Genomic DNA, 17,499 nt, shown 5'->3' with positions numbered 1-17,499 from the left:
CACCACTACCACTGCCCCCCCCCCCCTCCCCGTCCCCACCCACACCCCCCCCCCCCCCCCCCCCCCCCCCCACCCCCCTGCCCCCCCACCCCCGGGCCCCCCCACCCCCCACCACCGCCACTGGCCACCACCACCACCGCCACCCCTACTGCTGCCACCACCACCACCGCCACTTGGGCTTTAAAGGTGTTACCTGATCTTTGTCCTGAAATTTTTCTGTGGGACCAAACTGCAGCAGTCCCATGTAGCAAAGTCTCTGAAGATTCTCCACTACTGAAAAAATATACCGCCTGTAAAAGAGATGAACGAGAATGACAGGCACCCTAAAAAGCACTCAAACATCATCAATTATATTTTAGGGATATTATTTCTGGAGCAAGAAAGGGACTTCTTGCTCTAAAAGTCCTTTTAAATGAAACTCATACACCTCAACTTAGGCCTTTTCTCATATAAAACCCAGAATCATCACTCCTACCAACTAGCAAAGGAAATGGAATAAATTATTTTAAAATCTGGTTTTGATTTAGCAATTGGAACCATTTGGGAAAAAAATCATCATCAAATCAATATTTAGGGGAAAAAGTATTTACCGAGGACTAGGGATTTGGGGATAAATTCATATGAAAGAAAACTAATTCACATTTGGAATTTGATACAGAACTTTCTTCCCTAAATAATTTTTTCCTTCAATTAACAGTTAATTTTTACTTGAAAACAGCCTTGATATTATCATGTTTAAGCATTTCATATATATGTATAGTATTTTATATGCATATTTACACTTCAATAGATCTATGATCTCATCAATATGGATATTTCCTCCAATGGTGAAGACTGAAATTCAGCTTTTCTTTTCATTCTCTGAAATTCTTGTACATGTTTTTCCAAAAATCCTTCAGCAGAGCTCTCCCCAACATACTGGAGGCTTTCTTTAGGGCTTTTCACATTTTGTTGTTGACAAGAGAGCACATAGATGGTCTGTCTCTATCACTTACTCTGATGATATGACTAGCCTGTTTCTTTTTATGATCATATCTTTCCAGAATGGTATTTCTTATTCCACTGGCTTATAAATTATCATTAGTTATGTGCTGTTTCCATGCCCTTTGGGTCTCCTACATTTCTGAATGTCTGGAGAGAAATAGTGTTTCTTGAGTCACAGTCACATTGTATGACTAGAAATACATCCTCACACCCACACAACATTTCTCTTTCCTCCCCCCTTTTCTCTATAGAAGATACACAGGTAGGAAAATTAAATGACTTATCAGTCTTCACTACCTTACTGGCATAATTTGTTTCTCCTTCTGAGGGTATGTTTATTTACAAGACTGTTTGAAAAGATACTTTGACAAAGGTACTCTGCCATTGTTAAAATCAGCTGAATGCTGATGAACTTACCTCTTATACAGAAGTTGCTGTCGGATTGGCCTGGGAAGAAATCTAATCAATGTATGCTTCTTCAGGGGGTCATTCAAAAAATCTTCCAGGTTGTCCACCTATAAAGGACATTTTTAGGGTTTTGTTTTTTTTTTTAGGATCCCAAAGCATGAAATGAGTGGCAAGGAGTATAAAACAACACTAGCAACTGTATTTTGGTCTTGGGTTTACAAATGAAAGAAGCTGGGTAATGTTCTGCTCCAATCAATGTCCTTATTTAGTAACCTGTGCTGTCCCTTCTCTACAACATTTGGAAGATGTGCAAAGACCTAAAGAGTCCATGACTATGCATCCTTCAGCCTGGCTTGACTGTTGATGCTAGATGCTTTGAGAAAAGAGCAAAGTTCAGGGCTTACAGATAAAGACAAGTATACACTTGTATGTGAGATGGAGCCCCACTCTCAGGAAGGAACCCCATAGTTAGGTACTCCATTATCTTGGATTATTTCCTTAACTAAAAGTAGCAAAGGAAACAGAATAGGCATTTAAATAGCACCTCCTATATGCCAGACATCATGTGAAATACTTTTTATAAATGTTATCTCATGATTTTTAAATTTGATTTGAAAAACAAAAAGACACTAAGGAGAATAGGAACCAAGCAGGCAGGGCTGGTTTATTTGGAAGGAAATTACAACCAAAATGACCTAAATGGCATGTAGGTTATACCACATGGAGAGTGGGCTGGTTCCCCTCATTGTAGCACTCTACTGGACAGGGTGAGAGGAAGGGAGAAAGGAATATACTTTGATCAGGAAGCCTCAGCCCAGGATGGTAGGTGTTGAGTAATAAACCTAAACCCACTATAATATCCACACATCTCTGAACTGTTCCCTAATAGGATCCTGGAATACTAAAGCTCAAAACTTTGTTAATTGAGTAAACCATTATCCCTCACTAAGAACCTCTAGGAAAATGAAATATTAACTCCACACTCAATAAACAACTCATATTACATAGTACTTTTAGGTTTATTGCCAATATTATTATCTATGTTTTACTGATGAGGAAATGGAGATACAGGGAAGTTAATAAATACCAGACCTAGGATCTGAATTCAGGTCAACTGATTCCAAGCCCATCCTTTTCAGCATGACATAATACCAGCTTCTCCTACAGTCACTCAGTAGATACGAGGAAGGAAAAAGACAAGCATGTTTCAATGCTGGATTCAGTTTTTCTTCCAAAGAGCAGTTAGTAAGGTGGTTTCCCTTCTAAATCCATGCTTTTCTGGTCTCCTGAAAGAATGTGGGCCAAGTTTTCCTGCTCTGATTTGAGGTCAGGAAACACCACCATTGTGGGCAAACAAGTTCTGGGAGTAGAGAAGAGGAAGAAACAGGAAATGCTCATACTGACCTTATAGCTGACTTGGACTATCTGGATGAAGATGGACAGCGGCAAGCAGAGAAGGATATCACTGACGAGGGCCCAGCCAAAGCCAAAGTCTCTGTGTATTGGGATGGGGGGAACATAACGCATCCAAGAAGCTTCATCCACAAACACTAGAAGAAGAATTTTAGTTAGTCCTAAGAAAGGCTGCCTCACCTACCATGGTAAAATACTTTAAATAATAGACCTCTGGGTTTTGTTAGATTCTCAGAAATCTTGGCAATGTACATAATCTCTTGCAAAAACTTAACTTATTTCCAAATCTAAGTTTCAATTGGATGGTGGGAAACACAAGTGGGTAGGTAGGGGAGCATATAAGTTTAATTTTTGAAGAGTAGGCTAAAGACAACTCTATCAGATATAGGTTAGTTATCTTGTACTTGAAGGATCAGGTAGAAAAAGGCTCAGGAGGAGGACACATGAGAAAGGAATTCAAGTGAAAGTGTACAAATAATGAATAGGAGAGTAGGAACAAAAATGGAAAGAAGGGCTTAACTGAGAGAGATCCCTGAATGAATGAAAATCAAACAAAAACAGGGAATCAAGGGAAAGACTTGAGCTAGAAAGAAGTGTTTGAGTCAGTGAGTGAAGCATACACCTTTAAATGTGCCTGGAGAAGAGAGGATGGTGAGCAAATTACTATACTACATACAGCCAGAAGACAACAAATACATATAAATTATTTCACACACAGGCCAAGCAGAACACAGTTTGTCTCAGTGGGTGAGCTAACGAACTGGAAGGAGAACCTTTACATTTATAGAGTTCACACTGGTTCTCCCATGACTTTCTACATAATCATGGTTATTATTAAGTTTTCTTGGGGGGGTGGGGTGGCTCAGCTGCCTTAATTATTGAAAAAAAGGGAAGAAATGATTGTATTGATTTTCATCACAAAAGGTAGTAATTGCAGAAATATTGTAGGATATCTTAGCATGAAAGAGAAAGATTATTGCCATCAGTAAAAAGCATGGTGACATTCTAGGGACTGCACAAAGGAAAGAGGGAGGTCTTCAGCTAATGTCTGTGGATGACAGTTCACCCTAAAGGAAGGGGCATGACCATGGAAGCTGAAAGATAGATGTTTCAAAACCATAGAGAGAATGGGTAAACTGAAGGTTGGGTGAAAGACCTCCAAGTCTATCTTATTTCTACCATTCCCAACATCCTGGCAATTACTTTAAAGATAAGTCTCAATTGAATTCAATTTTATACACATTGAAGGAGTTTCTGTGTGCACAGCCCATGCTAGGCCAGGAGGAGGTACAATAACATTCAGATGACATACACCTCATTCCAGTCTTCCTAGCTTACATCTGGCAAATCAGACACAAAGTTAACTGAGAGGGCTCCAAAAGAGCCACCTTTGGGATAGACCTCCTCACTGCAGGTCCCTTCTTGCTGCCGTAAGCTGGGATCTACCTTTCCCTCTCCACTACAATAAACTGGGAGGCTGCAGTTGGGAGAAACACCACTGAAACCTTGAGGCCAACTTATCCTACTTCTCTCCTTCCTCTTTGGTACTCAACATGCTCAATGGCTTGCAAATTCCCAGCTCAGACCTTCCATTGCTGTGATTCAGAAGCATTATATACTAGATGAAAATTATTTTTTCTTAGTAAACTTTCCTTATACTCTCTCATCACACTCCAGCTCAGCCTGAATTCTTTCTCTCAAGGCTCCATCCTGTTCCACACTTTCCTTCCTTCAGTCTCTTAAACCTGGGCCTCTCTAGCTGTCTTCCTTGCTCCTATTCCTCAGATGCCATGTGCTAGGAAAACATGAAATTATGGGAGAAAAAATTCATGCTATTTAACTTTAATGGGACCATCACTGTTGCAAGCAATTCCTTTACTTCTCTTCTCTATTCCACACAGTGGACAGTCTAAATCTTCTCTATCCCCAAGCTCCAAATCCACCCCCACTGCCCTCTATCTAGCAGATGACAACTTTTTCAAGAAATCTGGTACTGAAGGGGATAAGAGAGATGAGACAGTAGTTGGATGGGGCAGAAAGACCAAAAGAATGCTTTTTAGCATTTAGGGAGATTTAGGCATGCTTGGAGGAAGATGAAGAGACAGAAAAGGTGGGGATGTAGATGTGAGAGAAGCGAGGGCTGTTGGAGAAAGGCCTTGGAGAAAGCAGGAGGGAATGAGGTCAACAGAACTGAGGGCCAGAAAGGCAGAAGAGCACATTTACACATTCTTGTAGAACAAACATGAGATGGAACAAGACTATAAAAGGGCCCCATAGCACTGGTAACACCTGGCTTCTTGGAAATTCTGTCAGGAATCATGTTCATATCAATAGATCCAATGGTTTCACACACAAATTTAGCAAGAAGCATTTCACCAAGAATCCAAATAACTTTTGTTAAACTGGATTTATGATTTTGTTTGTGTAGTGAGTTATCAGTAAGGAAACTCCCTTTAACAAGGCAAATCATCACTGATTAGGCAACTACCTAAATAAATAGACTACACAGTTTGGCTAAAATCAAATAAATATCAGAATTAAAATAGAAATGCTGTTGGTTTTCAGACCCCTTATTCAAATAACTGAAATAAGGGTGAAATCAAATGTTTTCTGCATGCTAACCAAAGCATAATAAACATTATGGTTTTCAAATTATTAAGGTTTATGCTACTTATATAGCTTCTGCCCACAGGAGTGGCAGGGTCTCACCTGTTTCTGTAGCCAGTTCCACTTCAGCCTCTGAATCTCCTCCTCCAGGGACCTGGATACATACTCTGTTGGGGTCACTGCTAGGCTCTTGACTGTTGATCTTTCTTTCACCATCTTGACCGGTCCTCTCAAATATCTCATTTAAAGGATGTCCATAAATCAAATACCACAGAAACATATGGACCATCCGTAATCGAGGCATTTTAGGGAGAAATCCCAGGGAACGTCCAAGTCCTGGAACTGAGAAAAAAGAGGAAGAATGGTGAAGACTTCATGCAACTCAATTCCTCCTACATCTAAGTAACTATGGCACTGCCAACATTTAGACTGGAAAGGATTTTAAAGGACATCTAATACAAGACCTTTATTCTCCTACGGAAATAGAGTCCTGGGAAGTGCTGGGTGGGCATAGGGATTTATGTACCCAAGGTTACAGAGCTTAGAAGGGGCAGAAGTAGGATGACAGCCTCAATCTCTGGATTTGTAGCCCATCATTCTTTCTGCTACGGTATAATACTATTTTATTTATATCTGTAAATCTTTCCTGCTAATTATTATATTGCAAAAAATGAAATATATAAGCCAGATGAAGTTTATGAAGATTATGCAAAGCCTAAAGGAACTGAAATTGTCACCTTAAGATCTGGACTATTTTATATAATTTATTTCCTTATCAAAGTCAGCTCTTCTTTCATCTCCACCAAGGGCAGATGAGAGGAGAGCAAGTAGTGGGCACAGTTAAAGGTCAGAAAAGGCAGAGATCAATCATGAGATTGTTTCATCTCAATCCCTGAAAGCAGGACTGCCACCACCTTCCCAGAAGAATGAAACAGAAGCAAATGTATCACTTCTGCTGGAGTGCATGCATGCATGCCTCAAAGCATTTCTCCCTCCCTTGTTGAGCTGAAAATACTAATGAGATGGGCCCTTCAAATAAAAAAGTCATTTGTTATGGATCCTTAGTAAGTGAAAGTAAGAAGAATGATCCTCATTTATATTTGTTTAATATTTCATAGTTTTAAAATCAATTATCTCATATTGCTGTCCTTTGAGGTGGCAGGGCAGGGTCTATTATCCAACTTAATAGTCCTGGGTTAGTGAAGAAAAATAAGCTGAAAGAGGTTAAACAAAGTGTCCAAGGGTCACATAGTCAGTAAATTTCAGAGTTGGGCCTAGATTTTCAGTTGTATAATGAATGACATGTCAAAATGATCATGAAATAAGCCCCAAACTATGAATTGAAGCCATTTTTACCTACAACAGGGTTATAATTTTTGAGCTGTGTTATGCCCATTTTCTCATCAGTTTTCTTCATTCGTCCACTGCTTTCAGATTTAGAAGTTGCTGTGTGAGATTCCCCGGATCCACTAACTTCCTCTTTTCCTTGACGTTCTTCCTCCGGCTCCTCCTGGGGAGCAGGAGTCTGGGGTGGTTTAACCCTAAAGTCAGAATAAAGGCACAACATGGTGAGGATGTCAAGGACCCTAAGAAAGACAAGATCTATCAAAGCACAAAGAAACCCTTCACACCAGAAGAAGGATCATGAAAGGCCAAGTGGATAACTCACAGGTTCTCTAGGATGGTGCTCTGTAAACTTTTAAAATCTCATAACTGTATTTCAACATCACCGGCTTCCTTTATAATCCTATATTTTTATTTTACGCATTTACAAACAAGATTCTGGGAAAGGGTCCCCAGGCTGACAAAGGGGTCTAGGACCCAAAGAAGGTGAAGAACCCCTGCTTGAGGCAAACTCTGGTAAATACAGATGCTTACTGCTGGCTTTTAAAGAAAAAGAAGGGGGCAGCTAGGTGGTGCAGTGAATAGAGCACCGGCCCTGGAGTCAGGAGGACCTGAGTTCAAATTTGGCCTCAGACACTTGACACACTTACTAGCTGTGTGACTTTGGGAAAGTCACTTAACCCCAATCACTCTCCAAAAGGCAAAAAAAGAAAAAAGAAAAAGAAGTGCAGAAAATAAAATGAACAGTTCTGCTCATAGCCTAACAAGCTATGAATTATATGAAAATGAGTCAGCTTCCTATAACAAAATATCTGTGCCTAAGAAAGACATTCTCACCCCCTCCCAACACCTCCCCTCCCCACCATCCTGTTGAATACAGAATGAGAAAGGGAAACTTTAGGGCTCCATTTTCTACAGAATCTTGGAAACTGGACCGTGCTAGACCAGGGCACCAAAACAAAAATAAACAAAACAAAAAACCACCCAAGTTAGTGAACTGGTCTGTTTTCATAAAATCTGAATAAAACTTTGCTTTGCATTTCTCTCATGTCCTTATGTACTGCAGTTATCAATGATGTTTTATTTCTCTGTTAGACAGTAAGCTCCATGAGGGCAGAGATCTTTTCTTATATAAGTACTGCATCTTCCCCAGGGCCTGTTGTCAGGTGCCCTTTACACACTAAGTACTTAATCAGTATCGCTTGACAATATAAAAGGACAAGGTTCCGCACGATGCCTGAGGGGGGAACACAAACCCTTCTTGGGGATTGCAACTTGCCTGTTTGCTGTGCTTGAATTGGAGATCCGGAAACGAACCTGTTCAATGGCACTTTTCATGAGAGGGTCATTGGTGTTCACAGAAGGATGGACCACAAACTCCACCTATGGAAAACAGCCACAGTGTCCAAAAAAGCAGGTGTGGGGAAGACAGAGGAGGGGAGAAGAGGAAAAAAGAGGAGGAGAGAGGAGGACACAGAAGGAAGAGGAGGAGTAAAGACATAACTTGCTCCCCAATTTTTATTAATACAGTTATATCTATTTTCAAATGATATTCAGATTTATTTCCAAAAGATACTTTTGACAACTATATCAAGATGCCAGTTGTTTTTTGGTTTGTAGTTACTCCAGCCAGAAAATTAAAAAATCATGAAGCTTTGTACTTATTTTAAGAGAAATGATTATTCTACTGTGAAGATGAACTAGGTCTCTGAAATAAAGCAGCAACACTTGCAAATCTCCTCCTAAGAAGTCCTAGGGCATTAGCTTCCTTCCTGGTGCCTACCTGGGATTGACTGTGATGTCACAGATGGTCACACTGCAGCCATCTGATCATTTTCTAGTTACAAGTGACCCTGGGTGACCTTCATTTGAAAAAGATAATGGTGGCTCAATACTCTTCCTTGAGTAATATGATTTAAAGCTGGAAGGTACCATGGGAATCTAGTTCTTCTTTTATAGACTAGGAAACAAAGGCTTCGTGTTACCCAGTAGCAGAGGCTATATTCCAACATAGATCCCCTGACTCTAAATTCAGTGGTCTCATTCTGTAACACCACTGTTGTTTTTTTTCCTACCATGCATAAAGTCTCCTTCAATGGGCTTTGATCTTTTATATTCATATTTATTTAATGGAACAAAAACTATTGTAACTGACTTCTTTAATTGTGAAATGGAGAAAAAAGAAGATTCTCCCTCTTTTTTCTATATGTTAGGGAGTATAGCCAGAGATGGAAAGGGAATAGCAATCCTGAAAGCTCAGAGTCAGACTGAAAGTTCTTTGCCATTGGTTTGAGATCTCTTGCTTTTCATAGTTGAGCAGGTCTTGGAAACTTCCTAAGATCTAGCTGCCTAGCCTAGGAAACAAGCACAGGGGCAAAAGCATCGGGTTCACATCAGTGCAGAGTCGCATGCATCTTAACCATATTCAGCTTTCCCAAGACAATGAACACTTTTCTAGCCTGGAATTAGAATTTTTGAAATGAAGACTAAAGCTACTGTGTAGTCATTTTAAAAACCAATTACAGTTACTCTCATTAGTAAAGGACAGGGCTGGCTTCTTTGATCCATGCTGCTTCTTTCTCTCATCCACCCTGTACTCATACTCCATCCTCCTGGGCCTGTTTTCATTTCTGAGGATGTATGATATGCTGTTTCTTGTACTTTTAATTCATTTAATTACCTTTGTAATTTAATCACATTTAATTACATTTGTAATTGCTCATTAACTAATGGCACTAAACTTGAGTGACTTGCTCTATGTTTAGGGAGAATTTAAATTCTCCATTTGTAAAACACAGTCATCTCAGACTTCAACTGCTCTATGGCGATATTGACTATATGAACTGATCTATGCAAAAGCTCTTTTTGGGGCAGCTAGGTGGCACAGTGAATAGAGTACCAGCCCTGGAATTGAAAACTGGACCCAAAAATGACAGGAAATTCAAAATGACTGTCCCCACAGTGCCATTTCCTTTACTTTCAGAGCAGAGTTAGTATATTCATATCTCATAAGATGTATGACTTATAATATGTACAAAAAGGCTGAGTTATAGTTACTATGGGAATGCACCATAACTTTAAATTTTCTCAAATAGATGAGTTACGAGACAAAAAAGATGTATGGTTCCTTACTGGATAACCCCAGTACTGTATCTAATTGAGTTGCTTCCATAATTTCCTTTGGGATAACTTCTTGCAGACTTCCCTGGAATTTTTTTTTTGATGTTTGGTCTGAAATTTTACCCTCTAAATGTTATTTAATTTCTCCATGCAATGCCCTGATGAGCTACAATAAGCTTCCTTTTTCCTCGGACCCTCAGGGCTAGCTGAACAGCTGGTTTAGTTACCAGAGAAATGGCCCGGCAAAATGGGAGTGCAATGGACTCAGAAAATCTGTGTTTACTTTTTTTTTTTTTAAAGCAATTGGGGTTAAGTAACTTCCTCAAGGTTACACGGCCAGTTATTTCTGGGTGTGGTGCTAAGTATCTGAGCCCGGATTTGATTCCTAGATCATCCTGACACTGGGGCCAGTGCTCTTACTTGCTGTGCTACCTGGCCACCCCCTCTGTTTACTTTTTGTTTCTGCTACTTATGACCTGCAGGACACAGGGCAAGGGGCTTCACTTCAATGAACCTCAGTTTCTTCATCTGTAAAATGAGACTACTGCCTACTACAGGGACAATGAAGGTTCAAAGGAGACCATGAAAACTGCTCTGTAAATCACCCAGCACACCACAAAGATCAGTTGTTATGTGCTTTATAAACCAGAGAACTGCACAACTGTAAGGAATTACATAATTCCTTACAAATAAGCAAATTACTTCCCCCCCATGCTTTATCTGGTTTCCTTTTTTTAAAAGGGGACAATTTCTATTCCTTAAATGAGAAGAAATAACATGACAAAAGATGATAATTATAGAGAGAGAGGCAATAGGGAGGGAGAGGAAAGGGAGTTACAGAGAAGAAAGGAAAAGGAGTGTGGGAAGCAGAGCAGGAAAAGTAGAAAAGAAAGATGGAATATGGAATAGGAAAGAGAGAAGGAAAAAGGGCGATAGGAGAAAGGTGGAAGGGAGGTGAAATGAGAGAAAAAAAAGGGAGAGGGTAGATTTAAAAAAAATTTTGTGAGGGCAAGAGTATCTTTAAGATTACCTTCTTTTTAATGCCGTCTTGGATAACTGTGGTTCGGTATAGCCTCAAAAGCCCTTCCTCAGATAGCTTCCGAACTAAGCGAATAATGGACTTCTTACAACATTTAGTAGATACTCCTTCTTGCTTTTCCTGGTCCATGATCATCTTCTGAAGCCTGGATGATCACAAAAAGGAAATTCTGGATCTGTTATTTTCAACACATCTCACAACTTACTCTGCTGGCCAAAAGAAACTAAGACCCAGGCATAGCTTTTAAGTTGCAATCTGGTCATTTCTTTTTGGGTGTCAGGAAGGACTGTGCTTGGGGGTAATAGAGGGTAGTCCAGTTTGTCTCAGACAAGGCTTTATCTAAAGCCCAAATGCCTCTCCATCTCTTTTACCCAGGGATGCTACAAGGATTAAGGAGATAATTAATGTCAACACTCAAGTGGCTCTAATTAATTCTGATTTATTATGATCGTTTATTATTATTATTATTATTATTATTATTATTATCATCACTACTATAACAAAGACAGACATTCTTACGTGAATAAGCTCTCGATCAATCGGAGGTTGCCCACAGCCTCTATAATCAAGTTTCGTCGTTTGAGCACCCGATATGTTTCATGAGGTTTCTCTTGGGTTGTGGCCTTGGAGTTTTTCCCTTTTTTCTGAAGAGCACTATTTTCCTAAGACAACATCAAGAGTAAAACTGGGTTAATGTCCAGAAAGGCTTAGACCTTAAATAATACATTTACTGGAGCATTTACTCCTTGGATAATTTTTACCCACGTGTTTAAATTAAAAACAAAGCAAAGCAAGCAAACTGTCTTCCATTCCGAAGATTCTTTACACCTTGATAAGTGCCAGCAGAGGCACATGAAGGACTTCAAGAACAACAGGTTAACAGCTGAAAGCAGTTACACATAAGCAATGTGTCTATTCCTAGGTCCATTTCTTCCTCTTTCTTTCCAGTGAGAGGCAATGTGGTGTTGTGCAAAAAGTGCTGGGCTCAGTCAGGAGACCTGGGGTTAAATTCTAGATCTAATACTTAATAGCTACACAATCTTGGTCTCCTAAGACTCTGTTTCCTCATCTATACAATAGAGACAATAACCTTTCCATCATTTACCCTGCAGGGTTACAAGGAAAACACTTGGGGCAGAATCTGTTCTGTTTTCATTTAAATTCAGTTCTTCCATTAGTGAATACTTTGTACAAAGTCAAATGTGCTTTGTCCCCACTAGGGCAGGCAAAGAATTGAAGAGTGGCTACTTAACACAGCTTAAAGTAAAGAACATGCAGGAACTCCAGTTCCATACTACCAACAGCCCCACAGGCATTTCAAATTCAACACATCCAAAACAAAACTCATTATCTTTCCCCCAAACACACTCCTCTTCCTAATTTCCCAGTTTTTTCCAAGAGCACCACGATATTTCACAAATTTGGGACTCTCCACTGTTCCTTACCCTACTGGCTATATCCAATGAGTTGTTAAATCTTGTCGATTTTATCTCCACAACATTTTCTCACAATTACATCCTTTCCGACCACTCTATTTTAGGCCTCATCAGTTTGGCCTGGCCTACTGAAATAGCCTCCTAATTGGTCTCCTCACCCTTAAGTCTCCAAGCCTTCCTCCAACCCTGTGGTCAAAGGTGTGGTCTTACCACACCACTCTCTAGGATCACAAAGTTCTCAAGATTCTCTTTTGCCTCTAGAACAAAATACAAACTCCTGGTTGTCATTTAAAGCCTGATAGTCTGGCTCAAGCCTACCTTTCCAGACTTATTCTACATTTCTCTTTCAAGCCCAAGTTGCTTACTATTGCTCACTACCCACCACTCCACATCTCCATTCCTTGTGCTTTTCCTCAGGCTGTGGGTAGCCCATCTCTGGAAGGCATTTCTTACTCACTTATGCCTCTTAGAATCCCAAGCTTCTTTCAAAGCTCAGCTCAAGTATGACTTCCTATCTGAGGTCTTTCCAGTTTTCCTCCAAGGATGGCATGGCCTCCCCACCACTTGAAAGTTCCTTGTATTGACTTTGTATGAATTGTGTATTCACTTCTGTGTGTACATGTGTTTTCTTCAACAGAATGGAAGCTCCTGAGGATGCAGATGATTTCATTTTTGTCTCTTTATCTCTACTGCTTAGCATAGTGTCTAAATACATTTTGGGATCAAACCTTTATAGGTAGTGTCTGGTCAGGAACTTCCTCTAGGAGTGCAAAGCACTTTCTCTGCAAATCCAGTATCAAGAGAATTGCCAAAGGGCATTTAGAGGTTAAGTGACTTTCCCCAGGGTCACCCAACCAGTATGTGTCAAAGGTGGGAACTTAACATCTTCCTGAGTCTGCAGCCAGCTGGTAGTTTTCTATGGGATAGTCTTTCTTAAAACACACATATGGTTATGTTATTCCTTTGTAGAAAAAAAAATTGTGGATGACTCCTTACTTAACAGCTGTCCTGCCAGCCCTGCCCCTGCCCTGGGATTCAGAAGCCTCCACAAATTGGTGCCATTTCCCCTTTTCAGGCCTATGCATTTATGCTCCCTTAAGAACTCAAGAGTCCACATGGATGCCTCTCTATTTCCCCAACATTCCTTGAGCTCTCCCATCTCCTCTAATGACTTTGATCACAGTATCTCCTATGCCTGATATTCCCTTCAAGCCTCTCTTCATGTGCTGAATTCCTAACTATCCTCTAAAGACCAAATCAAATTCCACCTCTTCTATGAAGGTTTCCCAGATTCCTCTGGGCAAACCTCACATGGCACTGTTCTGTAAGTCTCCAATGCACTTATCATGTAATAGTGTCCACTAGAGATAAATGTTTTCTTACCCTCCAACTGCCTTGTTCATGAAGACAACTGTTTCATCTATATTCTGTATTTCTTGTGTCCTACACACAGCAGAATAAATGCGATGTGATATGGCAGACAGAGTGTGGGCTTTGGCATTGAGAAGACCTGGGTTCAAATCACACCTGTCATATTCTACAGCTACATGACCACAGAGAGGCATGCCACTGAATCTCTACATCTCAGTTTTTCCATCTCAAAAATGAGAGGCCTCTGAGAGACCTTCCAGCTCTATATCTATCAGATTTATCTAAGCAGGTAATTCTGCTCTACCTTCTGAAAAGATTCCTTGAGGAGAAAGCTAGTAAATTCCACAGCCAACAAACCAGACGATGGGTCAGAGTCTGTCCCCACAGGCAACCCAAGATCCATTGCAACAAATGTTTGTTAAGCACCTATTACATATGAGCAAGGCAGGTGCTGAGGGTAACAGAGAGGAAATAAGAGGCAGTCTCTGCCCTTGTAGAGATTTCAAACCGGACACAAAAGGAGCGCAGATGTGAGGGGTTGAAACAATCTCCAGGAAAGGTAAAAATCTCCAGGTATAAGATGCTATTTGATGTTTAGAATTTATGTCCTCATCCAAGCAGAAGAAATCAACTACAAGAGGGGATAGTTAGCAAGAGAGAGAGATAAATATCAATGAGTCATAAGAGTAACATCTTGCACCTCTTTCATCACTTTTCCCATATGAACATTACCACTACCACACAGGCCCTCTGACAAAAACCTACAAAACTAAAGAAATGTAAAGCATGTTAAAGGCCAAACAAACCAGTGGCTAACAGCCAGAACTCACCTTGGGGTTTTCAAGCTTGACCTCTTCGATCATAGCCACATCACCATCTTCATCTGTGGAGTGGGTACTAAATGAAATGTTTGCCTCAGAGCCTTTGGAGGTCTCTAAAATGTTGTCAACAAAGGTCCCTGAGGTTTCCTCAGTCTCATCAGTGGATCCTAGAGAAGATGATGACTTCTTCTTTGCTGAATGTTGGTTTAGGAACCTCCATCCAGCTACAAGAAAGAAAACGATCAAGAGTGGCCATATAAGTCAGTCAATAAGTAATAGTACCTGTGATATGCCAGGCCCTAAGCACTGGGGGTACAAAGAAAAGCAAAAGACAATCCCTGTTCTCAAGGAGTTCTCAGTCTACTGAGGGAGTCGACACATATACAACTATGGACAAAATAGCTATACACAGAATAAAAGGGAGGTAATCAATAGAGGGAAGACACTAGAATTAAGAAAAGTTGGAAAAGACTTCCTGTACAAGGTGGGATTTTAGCTGGGAGTTGAAGGAGCCTAGGGAAGCCAGGAGGCAGAGATGAGGAGTGAGAACATTTGAAGCATGGGAGACAGCTAGTGAAAATGCCTGGAATTGGGAGAAGAGTCTTATGTGAGGAACAGCAAGGAGACCAGGGTCAATGGATTAAAGTGCACACTGGGGGGGTGGGGGGTGGGGGAAGGGGGCGTGTGGTGGTTTCTAAGGTACAAAAAGTCTGGAAAGGTAGGAAGGGGCCAGGTGATGAAAGGCTTTGAATGCTAAAATGATTTCTTCTTTTGCTTTTTTGGAGGGGGAAGGCAGGGCAATTGGGGTTAAATGACTTGCCCAAGGTCACACAGCTAGTAAGTGTTAAGTGTTTGAGGTTGGATTTGAACTCAGGTCCTCCTGACTCCAGGGCCAGTTCCCTATTCATTGTGCCACCTAGCTGCCCCCTTTATTTTTTTTTTTAACAGAAGATTTTATATTTGATTCTGGAAATTATAGGGAGTCACTGGAGTTTATCAAATTAGAGCTGGGGTGGAAAAGGTGCAATTGGTCAGACCTGTGCTTTAGGAAGATTAGTTTGATAGTTCAATGGAGAATGAACTGATGTGAGACCAGTGACACCAACCTGGAGGCTAGTACAATAGTCCAAAAATGAAAAGCTAAGTGCCTGCACACGGTGGTGGCAGAGTCAGCGGAGAAAAGGGGGTATATGTGAGAGAGATTATGAAGGTAGACTGGAAAGAATCGAAAGGCCTTGGTAACAGACTGGTTAAGGGTGGGAAGGAAGTGAGAAGCCTGCGTGACTGGGATGGTGGCACCCTCAACAATAATAGGGGAGATTTTGGGAGGAAAGATAGTGACAATCACTTTAACAAGAAAACTAGTGAAGGACAGGACTAGCAGGTGCCTAGTGGTGAGCACGGACTTCCCTTTTTTTTGCTTGCCTGACTAATTTCAAAGTGTATTAGCAGCACTACCTCTCACTTCATAAAGACCCAATGGATGGCTGAATGCCAAATGCAGCAAAACAAATTTGGGTAAAACCTAGAAAACCTCATGGCTTTATATTTATAACAAAACCAACAGAAATAATCTGATTATCTCAATAGATGCAGAAAAAGCTTTTGACAAAATACAGCACCTGTTCCTATTAAAAACACTCGTGTATAGAAATAAATGGAGCTTTCCTTAAAATGATAGGCAGTATCTATCTAAAATCATCAGCAAGTATTACCTCTAATGGGGATAAGCTAGAAAGAAGCCTTCCCAATAAGATTAGGGGTGAAACAAGGAAGCCCATTATCATCACCAAATAACAATATTGTGCTAGAAATGTTAGCTTCAGCAATAAGAGAATAAGCAATGAAGAAACAAAACTATAATTCTTTGCAATTGATATGATGGTATACTTAAGAGAATCCTAGAGAATCAACTAAAAAAACTACTTGAAATAATTTACAACTTTAGCAAAGTTGTAGGATATAGAATAAAACCACACAAATCATCAACATTTCTATATATTAACAACAAAGCTCAGTAGCAAGAGATAGAGAAATTCCATTTAAAATAACTGTAGACAGTATAAAATATTTGGGAGTCTACTCGCCAAGACAAACCTAGGAATCATATGAACACAATTACAAACCACTTTTCACACAAAGTCAGATCTAAACAATTGGAAAAATATCAATTGCTCATGGGTAGGCTGACCTAATATAATAAAAATGACAATTCTACCTAAATTAATTTACTTATTCAGTATCATACCAATCAAACTGCCAAAAATTATTTTATAGAGCGAAAAAAATAATTTAAAAAATTAATCTGGAAGAAAACCTCATGGTTTTTAAGACTGGAATGGACGTTGTAAAAATTAAATAAAGACCAGAACAAATATTTTTGGAGAGCAAGGTAATATAAAATAAGAGTCATGGGACCTATGATATCCTTAAGCCTAGGCATTCCATTGCTAGGATTTTAACTTGAAAGTATAGAAAGGAAGAAAATGAACTTAATTTCCCAAAACATTAACGACCATTCTATTGTTAATAGCTAAGTATTGGAAGCAGCCTATGTGTCCAGCAATTGGAGGACGGTTGAATAAAATATGGTGTGCTGATACATAGTGCCAAAAAAGGGATAAATACCAGGCATGCAGAAAATATAGAAAGACAAATACAGGGTGATATGGGGTGAGAGATGATGTGAAGAAAAAGAAGGCAAGGTCAAAGGCATCAGAACTGCAGATGCTGGGGAGGCCAGGTAGCACAGCAAGTGAGAGCATTGGCTCCAGTGTCGGGATGACCTGGGGATCGAATCTGGGCTCAGACACTTAGCACCCACCCAGAAACACCTGGCCGTGTAACCTTGAGCAAGTTACTTAACCCCAATTGCTTAAAAAAAAAAAACTGCAGATACATCTGGAAGGGAACACAGAACAAATGCATTTTTTTGTTGTTTCTACTTGGTTAAATG

General features: G+C 40.1%; 1 protein-coding gene across 1 annotated transcript in view; it reads right to left on the bottom strand.

Moving 5' to 3' along the window:
- Positions 1–17,499, bottom strand: part of GTF3C1 (general transcription factor IIIC subunit 1) — a 119,763-nt gene that overhangs the window by 43,752 nt on the left and 58,512 nt on the right. The window contains exons 10-18 of the mRNA XM_069064139.1: positions 14,553–14,767; positions 11,435–11,577; positions 10,907–11,060; positions 8,036–8,139; positions 6,769–6,953; positions 5,515–5,754; positions 2,797–2,942; positions 1,402–1,499; positions 194–290 (exon numbers count right to left, since the gene is read on the bottom strand). Of these exons, the coding sequence (XP_068920240.1) occupies positions 194–290; positions 1,402–1,499; positions 2,797–2,942; positions 5,515–5,754; positions 6,769–6,953; positions 8,036–8,139; positions 10,907–11,060; positions 11,435–11,577; positions 14,553–14,767 (1,382 nt within the window). The remainder of the gene's footprint in view (positions 1–193; positions 291–1,401; positions 1,500–2,796; positions 2,943–5,514; positions 5,755–6,768; positions 6,954–8,035; positions 8,140–10,906; positions 11,061–11,434; positions 11,578–14,552; positions 14,768–17,499) is intronic.

Source organism: Petaurus breviceps, unplaced genomic scaffold (assembly GCF_028583685.1).
Source record: "Petaurus breviceps papuanus isolate PSGF00001 unplaced genomic scaffold, PetGlider_PUasm1.0 138, whole genome shotgun sequence".
Lineage (NCBI taxonomy): Eukaryota > Metazoa > Chordata > Mammalia > Diprotodontia > Petauridae > Petaurus > Petaurus breviceps.
This window is presented reverse-complemented; position numbering and strand designations above follow the sequence as displayed.